This window comes from Rhagoletis pomonella, unplaced genomic scaffold (assembly GCF_013731165.1).
Source record: "Rhagoletis pomonella isolate Grant_MI unplaced genomic scaffold, Rhpom_1.0 Rhpom_scaffold_00005, whole genome shotgun sequence".
NCBI lineage: Eukaryota > Metazoa > Arthropoda > Insecta > Diptera > Tephritidae > Rhagoletis > Rhagoletis pomonella.
Genome location: NW_023458559.1, coordinates 74,386,431 through 74,402,351, shown reverse-complemented (window position 1 = coordinate 74,402,351; position 15,921 = coordinate 74,386,431). Strand labels below are relative to the sequence as shown.

The following is a 15,921-nucleotide window of genomic DNA, read 5'->3' as shown; positions in this document are numbered from 1 at the left end:
TAAAAAAAAAAATGTGGGTGTAAAAAGTCAGGTTGGGGAGATGGCGTCATTGGCGCCGAGTTAAGGGAATCAAAATTCGTTTATTGCAAAAAAAACAAACGAATCATTCCATGTTTACCAAATGGAAATTACACAGGGCTATCCGAATATCCGATTTTTTTTTTACTTTTTTTACGCCATTCGCTTGAATGAAATTTTGTTAGGTAACAACTTTTCGCTACAACTTGAAAAAAGGAGTCCCCATGCATAAAGAGAAAATTGAAATTAATAATGCACTATTATAAGAAAAAACTGATTTTTTAAAAAATTTTAGCTGAAAATAAAAAAAATAAGATTACTTAAACTCCAAATAGTAAGCTAAATGCTATCTAAAAAATGTACAAAAGGAGAAACAAATTGAATTAATAATAGATATAACGGCAAAAAAGCTTAAAAAATCAAATTCATGTATGTACGTCTAGTTACATAACTTTAAACGGTCATACAATAGCAAAACGGAACACGGCACCATCACTTCTATGTACTTTTCAACAAAGCGTAAACAATACAAATTTCGACGTATTAGCATTAAAACAAACTTAACCAAACATGTACATAGTACTAAAGTAAATGTAAAACTTGAATTATTGAAAGACACCTAGAGCAAAACATTGATTGAATGTGTGTATTGAGATTCTAAATAGGATGAAACAAATTTTTAATGCAAAGCAAAACTAACCAAATAACATTTAATTGCCTTCCCTTTTGTTTACTTTTAGCCATATATTAAAATAAATAAGTCATCGTAAACTCATATGCATGTAGGAACAATGAAAACACCAATGTAATATTAACTAAAATAACCATGTTTTAAAACTCCTCACAAAAGTTGAACGAAATGCAGTCGACAACTGAACTTAGTAATTTAAAGTCACATTTATGTGTTACAAATCGCACTCTTGCGTGCGCTTCTCTTTTTCTCACTCACTACCTTATGAATAGACTTTTTTGTTTCCTATGAATTTAATAGAAATGTTTGTTTTCGTATTTTAACTAATTTTGTATCAATTTACTAGCTCTTTCATACAAAATCATGTAATAACCAAACTCTCATTAAAAGGTATACAATAAATGTACATACATACTTACATACATAATACATGTATTAGCAAAATTTATTGTTAATAAAATGTTGCACCCTACTGACCTACTACTCATTGCAGCCGAAAAAATATAACTAAATGCATATGAAAAAAATAACTAAAAATTCAACAATAAATTGTTAACATTTTATTGAATTATTGCTAAAGAAAAATATTAAATAAAAAGGAAGTGTAGTTCAAACAACTTGTGTATAGTTATTTTGCAGGGAGATTTTTTGTTGTGAAATGAATGCCAAGGCAGGAAGATTTGGGTATATACAACATACATACATATGTACAATATAAGTTGATTTTTTACTTATTTGAAAAGCCTTTTTAATTAAAACTACTTTATTAATTTATCAATTTGTATTTATTAGCGCACACTATTTTTTATAATTTTAATTGTATTATGTATATTTAATACGAAATGCTACAACAACCCATTTCAGAACCAAGTCTGGATTTCAAATTGAACACCTACAGATGCGAAGAACTAATTATCAACGAAATTCAAAATGATTTGCAAATTATGTTTATTTATTTATTTTAAATAATTTTCATTTAAAGTATGATTCGATCTATAAAAGAAACCACAATAATAAAGTTTCAGAGCTTGCACAAATTGCAAAAAAAAAATTAATCCAACTTCGAAAAATTCTCATCAAAATTTGAAAATTTTTAATTAGATTATTTAGAAAATTTTCGGGTGTGCAGTTTTGTAGCCCAGTCAATTTTAGTACAATAAAGTGCAAGTTTGAAGTAGCTAGGATTTGCAGCTGATTTTTTTTTTTTTTTTTTTTTTTGTGGAGGGTGTGCGCATTTTCTTCCATATAACACAAAAAATCCGCAACATCCTCCACAAAAAAAATTCTAAATAATCAGCTGCAAATCCTAGCTACTTCAAATTTGCACTTTATTAGACTAAAATTGAATGGGCTACAAAACTTCACAACCGAAAATTTTCTAAATAATCTAATTAAAAATTTTGCAATTTTGATGACATTTTTTTGAAGTTTGATTAATTTTTTTGCAATTTGTGTGAGCTTTGAAACTTTTATTATTGATGTTTCTGTTATAGAACGAATTATAATTTAAACGAAAGTTATTAAAAATAAATAAATAAACATTTGTTCCAATCAATATCATTTTGAATTTCGTTGCCAATTAGTTGATCGCATCTGTATGTGTGTATACTCTTCGTGCGCCTATACGCTATCGGCTGTTTAATCGCCGCTTAAACAAAATATTTCCAATATTTGGAAGAGCAAAAGATCTGCGCCCATACTTTAGAGCTTGCTAATTGGAGATTAGAATACGAATTTGAAATTTTTACGCTGATTTGCCGTGGTTGGATAAGTTCAGTGTTGGCAAGCCAAATATCTTCAGATACATAAAAGCGAATAGGAAAGTAATTTTTTGCAGCGGTAAGTGGAGCACTAAGTTTTTACTTCAACCTCCAAAGTTTCATACGCTTGGTTAAGACATCGGTAGTATATCCATATACATATATGTAGATTCGCGCTTTCATGGCCAAATACCATATGTATATTTAGCTATTAGCATGTGTGTTGCGGTTGTCGCTATTGAACTCTACACAATATATTTGTTAATTTTTTAACTTATTCTGATCTGCATAAGCTACTGGGTATTTTGCGTTACTGTTGCATATCTTCCACAAAGCAGCAGCATAAGGTGTAGAAGAATGCAGACTTCTACATCATTTCCAAACTAGAATCACTATTCTTAGTGACCACTTCTGTTTCAGATGAACCTGACCCGGAGCCAGCATCATCGACTTTTTCGTTATCATCTGAATGTGATAAATGGGTGTGTAAGCGATGTGGAGTGGCCGCCAGCTGCCAAGCGGGTATTGAAGCAGGACCAGTAGAAAGAGGGGCTGCAAATTGTTTGCTGAAAAAATAACAAAGAAAAATCATAGATAAAGAATGTACACACAAATTTCAACAAAGGAATATAGATGCAATGCTTTTGTATTAACATTCCTATTGTAATTAGAGTCTAAATTTTAGACACACCTTTGTATCTATGTCTTAATTGCTTATAAACATACCGATTGAGCAGTAATCCTTTAATAGCCTCTAAATCGCTGCGAAAAACGTTGAATTCTTGATTTAGACTCTGACGTTGTTCACGCTGTTGTTCTTGCATTTGTTCCTTAATTCTTGCAAGTTCCCCACTTACTTCTTCGAGACGTGAATCGACCTTTTTGTCAATATCTTCGAGTGCGTCATCTACCGGTTTCTTCTTTTTCTTGCCAAATAGGTAGGGCTCAACGTATTTCTATAAAAGAGGTTGCAATTATTTAATATAAAACGTATAACATTCTTTATGCTTACGAACCTTCCAAAACAGGTAAATCGCATATGCAACACCACTGATGAGTGCCAAATTATGCAAAACTTCTTTGATGCGTCCGAAAGCGCTTTGTCTTGGCTGCAAGGCTAATTGCGGATACGCCGAACTACTGATACCCATATTAATTACTGTAGGCGACGTGTTGGGATCATCCCTAAAGGCACCAGCACGCCGGCAGGCAATTTCAACTTCTTCGTTAGTTAAGCCTTTCGATTGCAGAAATTGCCGTTTCTGCATTAGAGATGTGTGCCGTACTTTGGCATTTTGTAAAAAGTTTACAGCAGTCGTTATCTACGAATAAACATACATTTTTAATATACATACTAATTATAATCATGGATTTTTGTTATCAAAGGTGAGTTTTAATTGAACTTTGAGCATACAGTATGTTCTCTACTTACAAGTGCTTCGCGTGGGGCCACGACATCCAATGGTGTTGGTTCCCCGCCCTGTATTTCAGTTGAGGACGCAATTATTGTGGTATCACCAGTGTCCGTGTTGCTTGTGGCCATTATATCGACTTGCAATTTAATTTTGAAGAAATGTTTACAATTTGTTTATATAAAAATATGCCTTTCAGCAATTCTCTTTGCTAAATTTTCGTTTAAGAGATTCGGGTGATTGGGAAATGATAAGTAAATACTAAAGTACAATGGTACAACGATAAAGTAAAATCTCAACAGCGGGGCTGGAGAAATATTACGGCGACGTCGGCCCACAAAAGATTCTATGTAAATAGGAGCAAACAAATGGAAAGAAAAAACAAAACAAAAGTGAAAGAAAATGCACCATTGGTTTTTGACACTTGAGGGCAGTGTTGCAAGCCTTTTATAGGGGTAACTTGCTTAAAATTAAAATGTTAATAAGTAGTAGACCTAGGAATTAATTAAATTTATTAGGCGCTGATTAACATATTTTTAAAAAAATTTTTATTCCGGTTAATATCATGACAACAAATATTTGCCCAACACCCCCTTTAAGTATTTGAACGCCTGTAATTTGGAAATTGAAATTGTATTACAGGCAGCGCACCCTATGCCACAAACAAAACAAAGCAAATCGAAGAAATACTCAAACATAAAGAAAAGGCAATAAAAAGCCACATAAGAAAAGCTGGTAAACGATCGTGGATAAGTGAAACTGAAGCAGAAATTTTCACTGGAGAAATTTACAGGAAAACGGCATTATAGACTCGGTGTGAAGTTATAAAATATATAAAGTAGTTTATTTTTTAAAAGGATATTAGGCAGGTGAAGAGAATATCCAATTCTCAGTTCTTTGGCGTCGCGGGTAAACACTGCGACTGGCAAGCAAAAATACGACGAAAAAAAAATGGCTTGTGCAGCACCAAGTACTGGCAAAGAATCGACGACAGCGCTGAATGGTTCAAGTGGAAATAGTGGAGTAATAGGAGCAGGTAGTGTTGGAAATCCTAATACTGTCGGTGCCGCAGGATTGGTTAATAGTGGGGGCGGTAGCAGTTCAGTGACAAGTGCAGCAGCAGGTGTTGGTGTCGCTGGGAGTGCGGGTGGAGGGGCTGGTGGCGGTGGTAGCAGCGGTGTTGGAGGAAATGGTGGCGTTGCAGGAGCTAGCGGTTCAACCAGCGGTGCAACGGGTAATTCTAATGCTAATCGGCAGGCGCGTTTCGCAATGGAAGGTGTTGGGGCACGCGTAATACGTGGCCCAGATTGGAAGTGGGGCAAGCAGGTGTGTAAAATTATTTATTATCATTAAATACATAAGTATGTACGTGCGTATGTAAAACCGCTTTCACTCTTTTATGGTGATATCAAAGTTATGCAAAATTTGGCTTCTAGAATATGATTAAAAACGAACTCGGATTCTTACATATATGTATGTATGTAAAAAATTTATTTATTTATTTCGAGTTTATAATTAATACAAAGTTACAGACTAGATAAAAAACACTTTATTAACCAGAAACAATACTGATAACATGATTTTTTTTTTAATTCTATGCGATTGGCGATATGTTCACAATTTTTTCCTTCTATACAGTGTTACAAAACTCAATCAAAAACGCTCATATTGACGTAGCATTTTCAGTTTGCACCGAGAAACTTAAAATGCAGTAAGGTTTTCAAATCTTATTTCAGCCAGTCCAGATTTTTAAATGGGCTTTTCGCTACGTAATATATGTAAACTGCAATTAAGGTCCTTGGTTGATGAATAGGAGGCTTACAGGAAACATCATGTTATATATTACTTTGCAATGTCATTTATTGGTACGAGTATGTATGTACATATGTACATAGTTTACTTTTCTAGAGGCATAAATGCAAGGCTAGAACCTCCGGATTGTTGCTTTCATTAATATTTTTTCGTTAGGAATAAAATTTCACATTTCCAGAATATCTTCACTAGACTTTTTAAAATACTAATTCAAAATATGTATGTAAATTTTTTATTCTGTGAATATATGTATGTAAATCTTATAAAGGTATTTATTGCCAATCTTATAGTGAGTTAGTGTGTGACTAATGAAATAGGATGTGTGCACATACAGACATACATATGTATGTACATATGTACAAACTTATATATGCACATATGCATGGAAAAAAGTTAAGAAATCGTACTTAATAAAAGCTGTCATAATACTAGGAACGTGTACATAATTAAAACTTAGAAATGTGAAAATTATATGAAATTAATTATCAGTTGACCAAGTTTTGACCTAGGCACTCAATCACATGTTCCGATGTAAATAATTATATATAAATACATACATATACATATATCGCGTGTTTAAAAATATGTATACATAATTATTTAAAAATTTTAGTTTTATTATCAGTCGTTATTATTAGTAGGTATTATTATTGTAATTATTATTATAAGGCTAATTAATTGTATGATGAAATCTCCAAAAACGTAAATTTTGAATTATATCTCTATATTATTAAGCGTGCGATGTGTAAGATAGGCAGCCGCTGGGGCTCAGTGGGTAGAGGTACGCACTTCCACTCCATGGGATCTATGTTCGATCCCTGGTCCGGTCAACATCTAAATTATAAAAAGATTTTTCTAACAACTGTCGCTCCTCGGGTGACAATGGCAAAACTTCGAGTGTTTCTGAATGAAAAAGCTTCTCATAAATTCCATTTGCAACTCGGAGGTGGCGTAAAGTTGTAGTTGTAAGTTTGTGTTTTAACATCAGGATAGAGGAAAAGCTGGGCCTGACGCTTAGCAAAAGTGAGTACGCGAAATACAATTTTTTATGATGAATGATCTATTTCACGAACGATTATTGTGGTTTGCTTTGGAAGTTATTAAAATTATCGGGAAATTTTTTATTTGAATAAAAACAGATATTTCGACGCATTTGAGGAATTATAAACCTATTTACATTCCATTCTTTACAATTGAATACTTCTGTTAAGTACTCCCATAAGTCCTTGAAAAAGCATTTTAGAAAAAAACTGTCATGGTTATTATGTTTGTACTAATGTAAAAAGAAATATTTTTTTTTAAGTAAGCATGTTTATTTCAAGTTTTGAGCACAAAGTATAAAAATATGAATAAACTTAAATTTAATTTATTAAAAATACAGCCTGTAGTCTCGCAAGTCCAGAGGACTTTCCAAAGACTTCAGATTTTTAGACTCTTCGAGCCGTGTTGCTTTGGAAACATCTAAATATCAATCGCCGAAAATATATTTCATTTTACCTTTGTTTGGTTGTTTTATATTATTTGCTTATTTATCTTATTAATTTATTTTCCAGTTTTGTACCAAAGTCGGTAGATTACTCACCAAAATCCTATGGAAACCTAAAAACAACTGCAACAGCATAAAATTGGTTACAGTTTTCAATAAAATACAAGAAATTCGGAGCTTAAGAACTTGATTGTCTATTAAGTTCTTTAAACACTCCGTAAAACAAAATTTTTAGACAGGGCGCTTCTATATTAAGATAACATACATATATTTATTTTTTTTATTGTATATATACACACTTTTAGTTCTCAGACATTTATTAAATAATCGCTGCTATTGTAATTCCGCATCATACGAAACATAACGAAAGAACCCATCTCCACCATCAGGCAGAAAAGCATTTATAGCTTACATCGGCATCGCTTGAATTATCTCTCTATATAAGCGTGCTCGCCGATAACTCAATGATTATTGTTGGTGTTAATTTGTATTCCCACTTTCATTCCAATTTTTGCAATCGTGCAACGCTAAGTGCTTCTCAGTTGGCTTTGGATTTAACGAGATGCGCAACGCGATTTTTCGCTTCAAACCAAGGCACCTTCAAACCTAATTTTAACCTAGAATTCTAAAAGTTCACGAAAAATCCGGTTGTGCTTTTTTTACACCTAGTGCAATGCGTAAATACAATTACCGTGTCATCATATCTGTAGGTTAAAGTCATATACATACATACTTACGTACACACATTTGTATATGATTTATTTATACACCCAAGTGATATACTTTCTTGATTATCACTTTCTGTTTTTCTGCTGTATCACTTCAGGATGGCGGCGAGGGTCACGTCGGCACCGTACGCAACTTTGAATCTTCCGAGGAGGTTGTTGTCGTTTGGGATAATGGCACTGCCGCCAATTATCGCTGTGCCGGTGCCTATGATTTACGTATACTGGACAGCGCACCGACTGGAATCAAGCACGATGGCACAATGTGTGATACATGCCGGCAGCAACCAATTTTTGGCATACGCTGGAAGTGCGCCGAATGTATTAACTACGATCTTTGCTCGATATGCTATCATGGCGATAAGCATCACTTGCGTCACCGGTTCTATCGCATTGCCACACCAGGTGGAGAACGCATTATGTTGGAGCCACGGCGTAAATCGAAGAAGGTAGCGGTACGCGGCATATTTCCGGGTGCACGTGTAGTGCGTGGTGTCGACTGGCAGTGGGAGGATCAGGATGGTGGCGTCGGACGTCGCGGCAAAGTGAATGAGATACAGGATTGGTCTTCGGCGTCACCCCGTTCTGCGGCCTATGTTGTGTGGGATAATGGAGCAAAGAATTTGTATCGCGTGGGTTTCGAAGGCATGGCTGATTTAAAGGTAGTTATGCATTTGAATTGTTAAAGAGTTTTTGAATTGTTAGCGTTCTTTTTTTTAGGTTGTAAATGATGCTAAAGGCAATACGGTGTATCGCGACCACTTACCATTGCTGGGCGAAAATGGACCCGGTAAGGGACCTCATGGTTTTCAGATTGGCGATAAAGTTACTGTTGATTTGGATTTGGAAATTGTACAGTCGCTACAACATGGTCACGGCGGGTGGACAGATGGCATGTTTGAATGCCTCAACAATCCAGGCATAGTGGTGGGAATCGATGAGGACCATGATATTGTGGTCGCTTATAATTCGGGCAATCGTTGGACTTTCAATCCGGCGGTATTGACTAAAGTATCATCGCCAACAACTGCACCACCAGAATTTCAAGTCGGTGATATTGTGAAGATATGCTCCGATGTGGAGAGTATTAAAATGCTGCAACGCGGACATGGTGAATGGGCAGATGCAATGCAATTGGTTAGTTTTTTTTTAAGCTTGGCTTAAATTCAGTATAATCAGGCAGGTTCTGCAATTCACTTCCGAGTGAATTTAAACCCCTGCCATTTTGATTACGAAGCGTATTTCTTTCAAATTCACCTCGCTAAATATTTTTTATGTTAAAACTTTACTCTGATATGGATAAGTGGATGAACTCGTGATTGCGATATCGATAAAAATATACATTCGAAATGATATCGATAAATTTATCGATAATAAAATAAAAAATGCGACTAATACGGTGAAACATATCGATAATTGAAGCAATGATGATCTCGATAAGTATATCGCTGAACATATTTCTTGATGCAATAATTATAACAATAAATTCCTTGATAAAAGTATATAAAAATATTTGAGGTCCTTCGATATCGATAAAAAACGATTAACATACATATCTAGCGATAATAACTCTCGATAATGCTTCTGCTGCCAATAAATATATCGATTAATACATACATATGCCGAGAACAGGATTCATAAAAGTATCCAAAACGTCCGATCTCAATACAGGTTCGTTTTTGAAAGATTTGCTGAGATAGCGCGATCTTGAATCAAATTCTGACATAGGGCGTTCTTGAATCAAATTCTGAAATAGGGCGTTTTCCAACCGTTTGCTCAGATCGGACGTTTTCGCGTTCCCACGACATTCGAAAGACCGTCACTCCAGTGTTGATTCTGTAGGATCCATAAGAAGTTATGTATATTCCCAGATTTGATTTTTGTGTTGTGCCTTTTTTTAAGAGGGTGTGCGTTGTGTATGTATGTATGACTAAATGTACTTTTATTTCAAACATACATAAAACGGCCACCTGTTGATTTTTTCACCTTCCTTATAGTGGTAACTTTTTATCTATTTTTATAGACTCTTGGCAAGTTGGGTCGCGTACAGCAAGTTTATCACGACAACGATTTGAAGGTCGAGGTAGGTAACACCTCCTGGACTTATAATCCGCTGGCAGTCACTAAAGTGGTAAGTATAGTATGGAATTACGATAGCCTTTTCCACAAAAAAAAAATTAACTCATAACTTCGTATATTTTCCAGGCTTCTGCCTCTGCTGATGGCAGCTGCGTGCCGGTCATTTCAAGTGGGGAGCGTTTGTCTGCTATTTTAAAGAAACTTTTTGAACCAAATGTATCGGGTGATGCTACCGAGGAGTTCGTCAAAGCAGCAGCTAATGGCTATGCTGTGAGTGGTTTTTTCGTTCCTATATATATTTTTTAATCTAAATATATTTTCCTTTCATCAGGCCCGCTGCGAAGAGTATCTTTCAGGCGCTGTACAGCCAGCTACTTCAGCCGCTGCTGGTGGTGGCACAGCTACCGCCGGTGGTGTTGCTACCGGTGCGCCAGTTACCGTACCGGATGTAAATGGCGTATTCGCCGGCCACACTGCCCTGCAGGCAGCCAGTCAAAATGGACACACCGATGTCATACAAGTGTTGTTACGTCACAATGTAGATGTCGAAATCGAAGATAAAGATGGTGATCGTGCTGTGCACCATGCTGCTTTTGGTGATGAACCTGCCGTTATTGAAATACTCTCTAAGGCAGGCGCTGATTTAAATGCTCGTAATAAGCGGCGGCAGACGGCACTTCACATCGCCGTCAATAAAGGCCACTTAAATGTGGTGAAAACCTTACTGTCGCTGGGTTGTCATCCCAGCTTGCAGGACTCGGAGGGCGACACCCCACTGCATGATGCTATTTCGAAAGAGCATGATGAGATGCTTTCCCTGTTGCTCGACTATGGAGCCGACATTACGCTAACCAACAACAATGGCTTCAATGCTCTGCATCATGCTGCGCTCAAGGGCAATCCGAGCGCGATGAAAATACTACTTACGAAAACCAATCGTCCTTGGATTGTGGAGGAGAAAAAGGATGATGGCTATACTGCCTTGCATTTGGCGGCGCTGAATAATCACGTCGAAATTGCTGAGCTGCTCGTACACATGGGCAAGGCCAACATGGATCGGCAGAATGTGAATCTGCAGACTGCTCTCCACTTGGCAGTTGAACGTCAGCATGTGCAAATTGTTAAGCTGCTCGTGCAGGAAGGCGCAAATTTAAACATTCCCGACAAGGATGGCGATACGCCATTGCATGAAGCATTGCGCCACCACACGCTCTCGCAGCTGAAGCAGTTGCAGGATGTGGAAGGCTTTGGCAAACTTTTAATGGGATTGCGTAATCCGAACAATAAAAAGGCTTCAGCTTCTATTGCGTGCTTCCTAGCGGCAAATGGTGCTGATTTGACATTGAAAAATCGCAAGCTACAAACACCACTTGACTTGTGTCCCGATCCGAACCTTTGCAAAACTCTCGTAAAGTGTTACAATGAACGGAAGACCGATGACTCGGAATTGCCAGGCAATGTAGCCGGCACTAGCTTGAACGCACGTGCACGCGCGCTCGCTACACCAGTTGGTGCGGGTGCCGGTGTAGGCGTAAACAGTGGTGGGGCTTTAAATACCTTGCCAGTGGTCGCTGGTGCTGGTGGTAGTGTAGGTGTAGCTACCATTTCCGGTGGTATGCATCACTCGACATCGACTAATCTACCACTAAGTACAGTGATAAAGGGTGGAAGTGGGCCCGCTGGGATGGCTGGCGTTGGTGGAGATGTGCGCAATAGTAATGCAAGTGGTGGCGTAGGCGCCGGAGGCGGTTTGAATAGCCTGGCTAAAGACCTATCACAATCGCTGCATGTTGCCAATGATGCTGTGAAACAGTCTACCTTGGAGGAGTGCCTTGTATGCTCGGATGCCAAACGCGATACGGTCTTTAAGGTAAGGATATAATGCTTAAACTTAAATATATGAAACTTAATTCTTGAAATCTCTACCTTTCACACACAGCCATGCGGTCACGTTTGCTGCTGTGATACTTGTGCACCACGCGTCAAGAAGTGTCTTATTTGCCGGGAAACAGTCTCATCGCGCGAGAAAATCGACGAGTGTTTGGTTTGCTCGGATCGACGTGCTTCCATATTCTTCCGCCCTTGTGGTCATATGGTGGCTTGCGAAAATTGCTCTGGACTAATGAAAAAGTGTGTGCTGTGTCGCACACAAATTGAAGAAATTTTGCCGTTTTCTTTGTGCTGCGGTGGCGCTGGCATTGTTGAAAAGGTAAAGTCTGCAATTAAGTTGTTTTTTTTTTGCATAAAAAAAAAATCGCGCAACTACTTTTTCTTTCCTACAGGTTCATGGCGTTGGCCACTGCTTTACCGACGATAAGTCTAAGGAAGTGCATTGTGTCAATACTTCTGGACATGGTGTAGCTATGAATAATACTATGCCTGGAGCTATGAGTACACCCATAGCTAGCGCAAATCAGTTGAATAGCCAGAATAATATTTTGGCTAACAATGCTGCAGCGGCTGCAACAGCTGCTTCCAGCGTTTTATTAGCACCATCCAATGTGAATAACTTTCAAATGGACGACGTGCAGAAACTTAAGCAGCAGTTACAAGATATTAAGGAGCAGGTGAGTTTTGTCTTGAGAGGATTTTTTTTTTTAGCATGCACTAACACTTACAAAAATTCGAAACTCGTAATTACTATCTCTATTCTCAGACAATGTGCCCCGTTTGTTTTGATCGCATCAAGAATATGGTATTCCTTTGTGGTCATGGTACTTGCCAAATGTGTGGCGATCAAATTGATGGCTGTCCGATCTGTCGCAAAACTGTGGAGAAACGTATTCTGTTGTTTTAAAAGCCAAGCGCCACAGCTATTATCAAATATGTATATCAACATTGCAATCTCCATTCGAAATTACTATCCATATCTACTTAGCGACTATTACTGTAAACCTAGCGCTTTTACTATAAACAATTATCTCATATGCAACTGTATATTTCAAACTTGTGTACTATCGCCGACTTTAAAAAAATAATATAAAATTTATAATCCTTGTGAAATTCACTCAAAATTAGCTTATATTCCAAATTCATTCAACCCAAGCATGCATCCATATATTCACTGCATTCCCTATTAGTCGTAAATAATTATTTTATACAGCAAAAAAATGCTTGAAGCACAACACACTGGCACAAGTATACATATTCTAGTAATTCGCAATTTTTGTGTATCTTTTGCTTGCTAAACACTTATCTATTTAGTTGCTCTCATTTATTAAAATTTTGAAAAATATTCGTACGCCTTAAATGTATCTACATGCATACAAAATGTTTGTTGTATTAATTAAATCATTCCTTCATTTTGATTTTTTAGTATCTAAGCACAGATTTCAAATTGCAATGAATTGAGTTTTTCATAAACGATACAATTTTATTTGATTATTTGATATATATATACATACATTTTTACTGACGTAGTTAATAAATAAAGTGCAAAGTATAATTTAAAAAATTGTAATTATTGCCCAATCCACAACATGGGGGATCCGACAAAGTGCTCAATACCGCGGGACCAGCCTTCTAAACATCGACTATAATACAGCTGCCTTAAACGACGTTGAGCAACAGCATCATCACCGTCGGAGTTGGGAAAGACTTTGACAGCCGTGCTTGATCTAACTTTAGATTTTCGGAATGCATAATTTTAGGCGGCCTATTTCGCTATGGTCTCAACTGATACTGAACAATATTTACCCGTTTACCTTGAATTTTTTGTTATTATAAAAGATAGGATGTTGAAAGATTTAAGACCGAGCTTCTTTGGAAATACATATGCTAATTTCCATATCGTAGAATGTCAAGACTGATGGGGAAAACCTGCTGAAGTAATGGTTTTTAGCCCTAAATAAATCTGAATCGTTCCGGCAACATATATGCGACTGTAACGAACGCACCAATTATCAAAATAAAATTTATTTTAAACAAAAGACGGCGTTAAATCACTATTGCATATTAAGTAAAAACAAGTCTTCTACATTACAATAGTAAATACATATATATTTTGTCTTACTTTATTACATACATATAACTGAAATACACAATATGTACATGCTTAACTCAATCGTTTAATGGAGGGATATTTTTTAACTGAAAGCAAACACTTAAAGCGAAACAAATACTTTTTTTTATGTCCAACTTATTTTCTTTTACATGCATAATGCAACTACTTCTGGATTTATAAAAATATTTTAACTTCATTATCAAATGCATCATATCAATTTGTCGATTGCAACTTCAAACAAACTTCTAAGCTAATATTCAAATCTGGTTTATATTTATTTATAAGTCGCAACAAATTCAACTTCCTGTGTTTTGAGTTATTTGATTCCAATTCATAAAGCGTAGATAAGTTTACTAATAAACTTTCGTTGAGTGATTTTTGTGGATTTAAATTAATGGCATGTTCGAATAGTTTTATAGCATCCTTTAATTTACCCTCGTAGAGCAAACAGACGCCCATGTTGTTAAGTATCATTGTATTGCCGGATTCTAAATGCAATGCTTTCTGAAAAATGGCATAAGCGCCACGAAAGTCATTTTCGGCCACAGTTATTAGACCTTTATCCACCAAGTCACGCAGGTCAGGCGTGGAATTGCTGTAAATGTACCAAAGAATTTATGTAATTTTTTTACTTTTTCAGTATGAAAAATTTCACACACATTTCACGCATCCGACGTGCTTCTGCAAATTTCTGCTCTGCACCAAAAATGTCACCAATCTGTAAATAAATGCGTCCCCAAGCAGAATACAATGCACGCCGTTCTTCCTTGCTCAAATCAGCGCTTTCCAATATCATGCCGCGTATGATGTCATCAATCAAATTGAACTTCTTCATCTATTTAATAAAAGAAGAGTTAATATAATTTACATATCAATTAAACGTTTACTCACTATTAACGCACAATTGACTATGGAATGTAGTACGCGTATTTCACGTCGCCACCAAAATTGCTCTGCATCTTTCGGTTCACGTCCAGCGAAATACTTTTTAATTTCATTACTTATCACATAAAGCTCTGACAGTCGATCTAAGCCTAAATGTGGGTTTCCCATATAAATGGGCAATTCGGCAAGTAGTAAGCGAAAGGAGAAGCAAGCAATTGAGCCTGTTTTTCCATTATACATTTCTGGATAGAACTAGTAAAACAGGAAATTAAGTAGTAATAAAATTTCAATTAAGGTCAAAGAATATGTACTACCTCATAGTACACATCTGGTCGATTAAGTTGATCGAATGGTTCTGCTTCTGCCTGCAGCAGCTCAAATTCACCCAATTTCGCCAAAAGCGCTAGACGTGTGAACCACAATTGCAGTGAGTGCGGCGAATGTTTGGCCGGTTGGCCGGCACGGCCATACCCCTGGCCATAGATAGTCAATAAACGTCCAGTGAGATTGACTGCCGAGCGATAGCAACCAGCGCTGATCAATGTACGCAGACCACGTTCATCTTGTGTGACATTGTCCACACCTAGAATTTTGCGTTGTGCCAATTCGGCTTCACCTAAATGCTTATGTACAGCCTCGGCAATAAGATCAGACTATTCGGGGAAGAAAGTTAAAAATGGAAATTTGTACCAAAATAAAAACCCCGCGTTAAATGCTTACCAAATCAGTTGGTGTTTGTATGCCCGGTGTGGTGAGCAATGGAGGGCGTGTACCAACAGAGTCGCTAGATGCAGGCTCCCAGAAATTACGCACATAGTCGGGTACTTTAAGATCATCTTCACCGTCTGCAGGATTTTCTATATATTCGGGTGCTTTAAAGGCACCACTAAAGGTATTTGCAGTTAGATTACTGGGTGCCGGCTGAGGGGATTTCTGATTTGAGCGTGGTGCTGGCACGGGTGATGAGTTGGGGACGGTGGGCAGACAGGGATCTATTTGTTTTGAATATTTAAAAAATTGTTTATAAAATAAAATTTTCACACTTTACCA

General features: G+C 36.8%; 3 protein-coding genes across 4 annotated transcripts; 1 reads left to right on the top strand and 2 right to left on the bottom strand.

The window, feature by feature from the left end:
• Positions 1 to 2,421: 2,421 nt before the first annotated feature.
• Positions 2,422 to 4,304, bottom strand: LOC118739512 (peroxisomal membrane protein PEX14). The gene is made up of 4 exons (XM_036470879.1): positions 3,902 to 4,304; positions 3,486 to 3,791; positions 3,196 to 3,425; positions 2,422 to 3,035 (listed from the first exon to the last, which is right to left on the bottom strand). The coding sequence occupies exons 1-4, from the start codon at positions 4,010 to 4,012 to the stop codon at positions 2,837 to 2,839; spliced, it is 846 nt and encodes a 281-aa protein (XP_036326772.1). The 5' UTR covers positions 4,013 to 4,304; the 3' UTR covers positions 2,422 to 2,836.
• A 286-nt stretch (positions 4,305 to 4,590) lies between these two features.
• Positions 4,591 to 12,890, top strand: LOC118739508 (E3 ubiquitin-protein ligase mind-bomb). 2 transcript variants are annotated; one of them, XM_036470874.1, is made up of 9 exons: positions 4,591 to 5,207; positions 8,006 to 8,566; positions 8,625 to 9,041; positions 9,928 to 10,035; positions 10,110 to 10,253; positions 10,315 to 11,853; positions 11,923 to 12,192; positions 12,266 to 12,550; positions 12,640 to 12,890. In XM_036470874.1, exons 1-9 carry the CDS (start codon positions 4,833 to 4,835, stop codon positions 12,778 to 12,780), a joined length of 3,840 nt encoding a protein of 1,279 aa, XP_036326767.1. In that variant the 5' UTR covers positions 4,591 to 4,832; the 3' UTR covers positions 12,781 to 12,890. The 2 variants fall into 2 exon arrangements, with proteins under 2 accessions (XP_036326767.1, XP_036326768.1); XM_036470875.1 differs by lacking the exon at positions 4,591 to 5,207 and adding an exon at positions 7,757 to 7,885.
• A 1,075-nt stretch (positions 12,891 to 13,965) lies between these two features.
• Positions 13,966 to 15,856, bottom strand: LOC118739511 (trafficking protein particle complex subunit 12; the record flags this gene model as incomplete). The annotated part of the gene is given in 5 exon segments (XM_036470878.1): positions 13,966 to 14,581; positions 14,646 to 14,821; positions 14,878 to 15,123; positions 15,186 to 15,524; positions 15,592 to 15,856. Coding segments are annotated over 5 exon segments (1,408 nt in total), but the record flags the coding sequence as incomplete, so codon positions are not given.
• Positions 15,857 to 15,921: the final 65 nt, after the last annotated feature.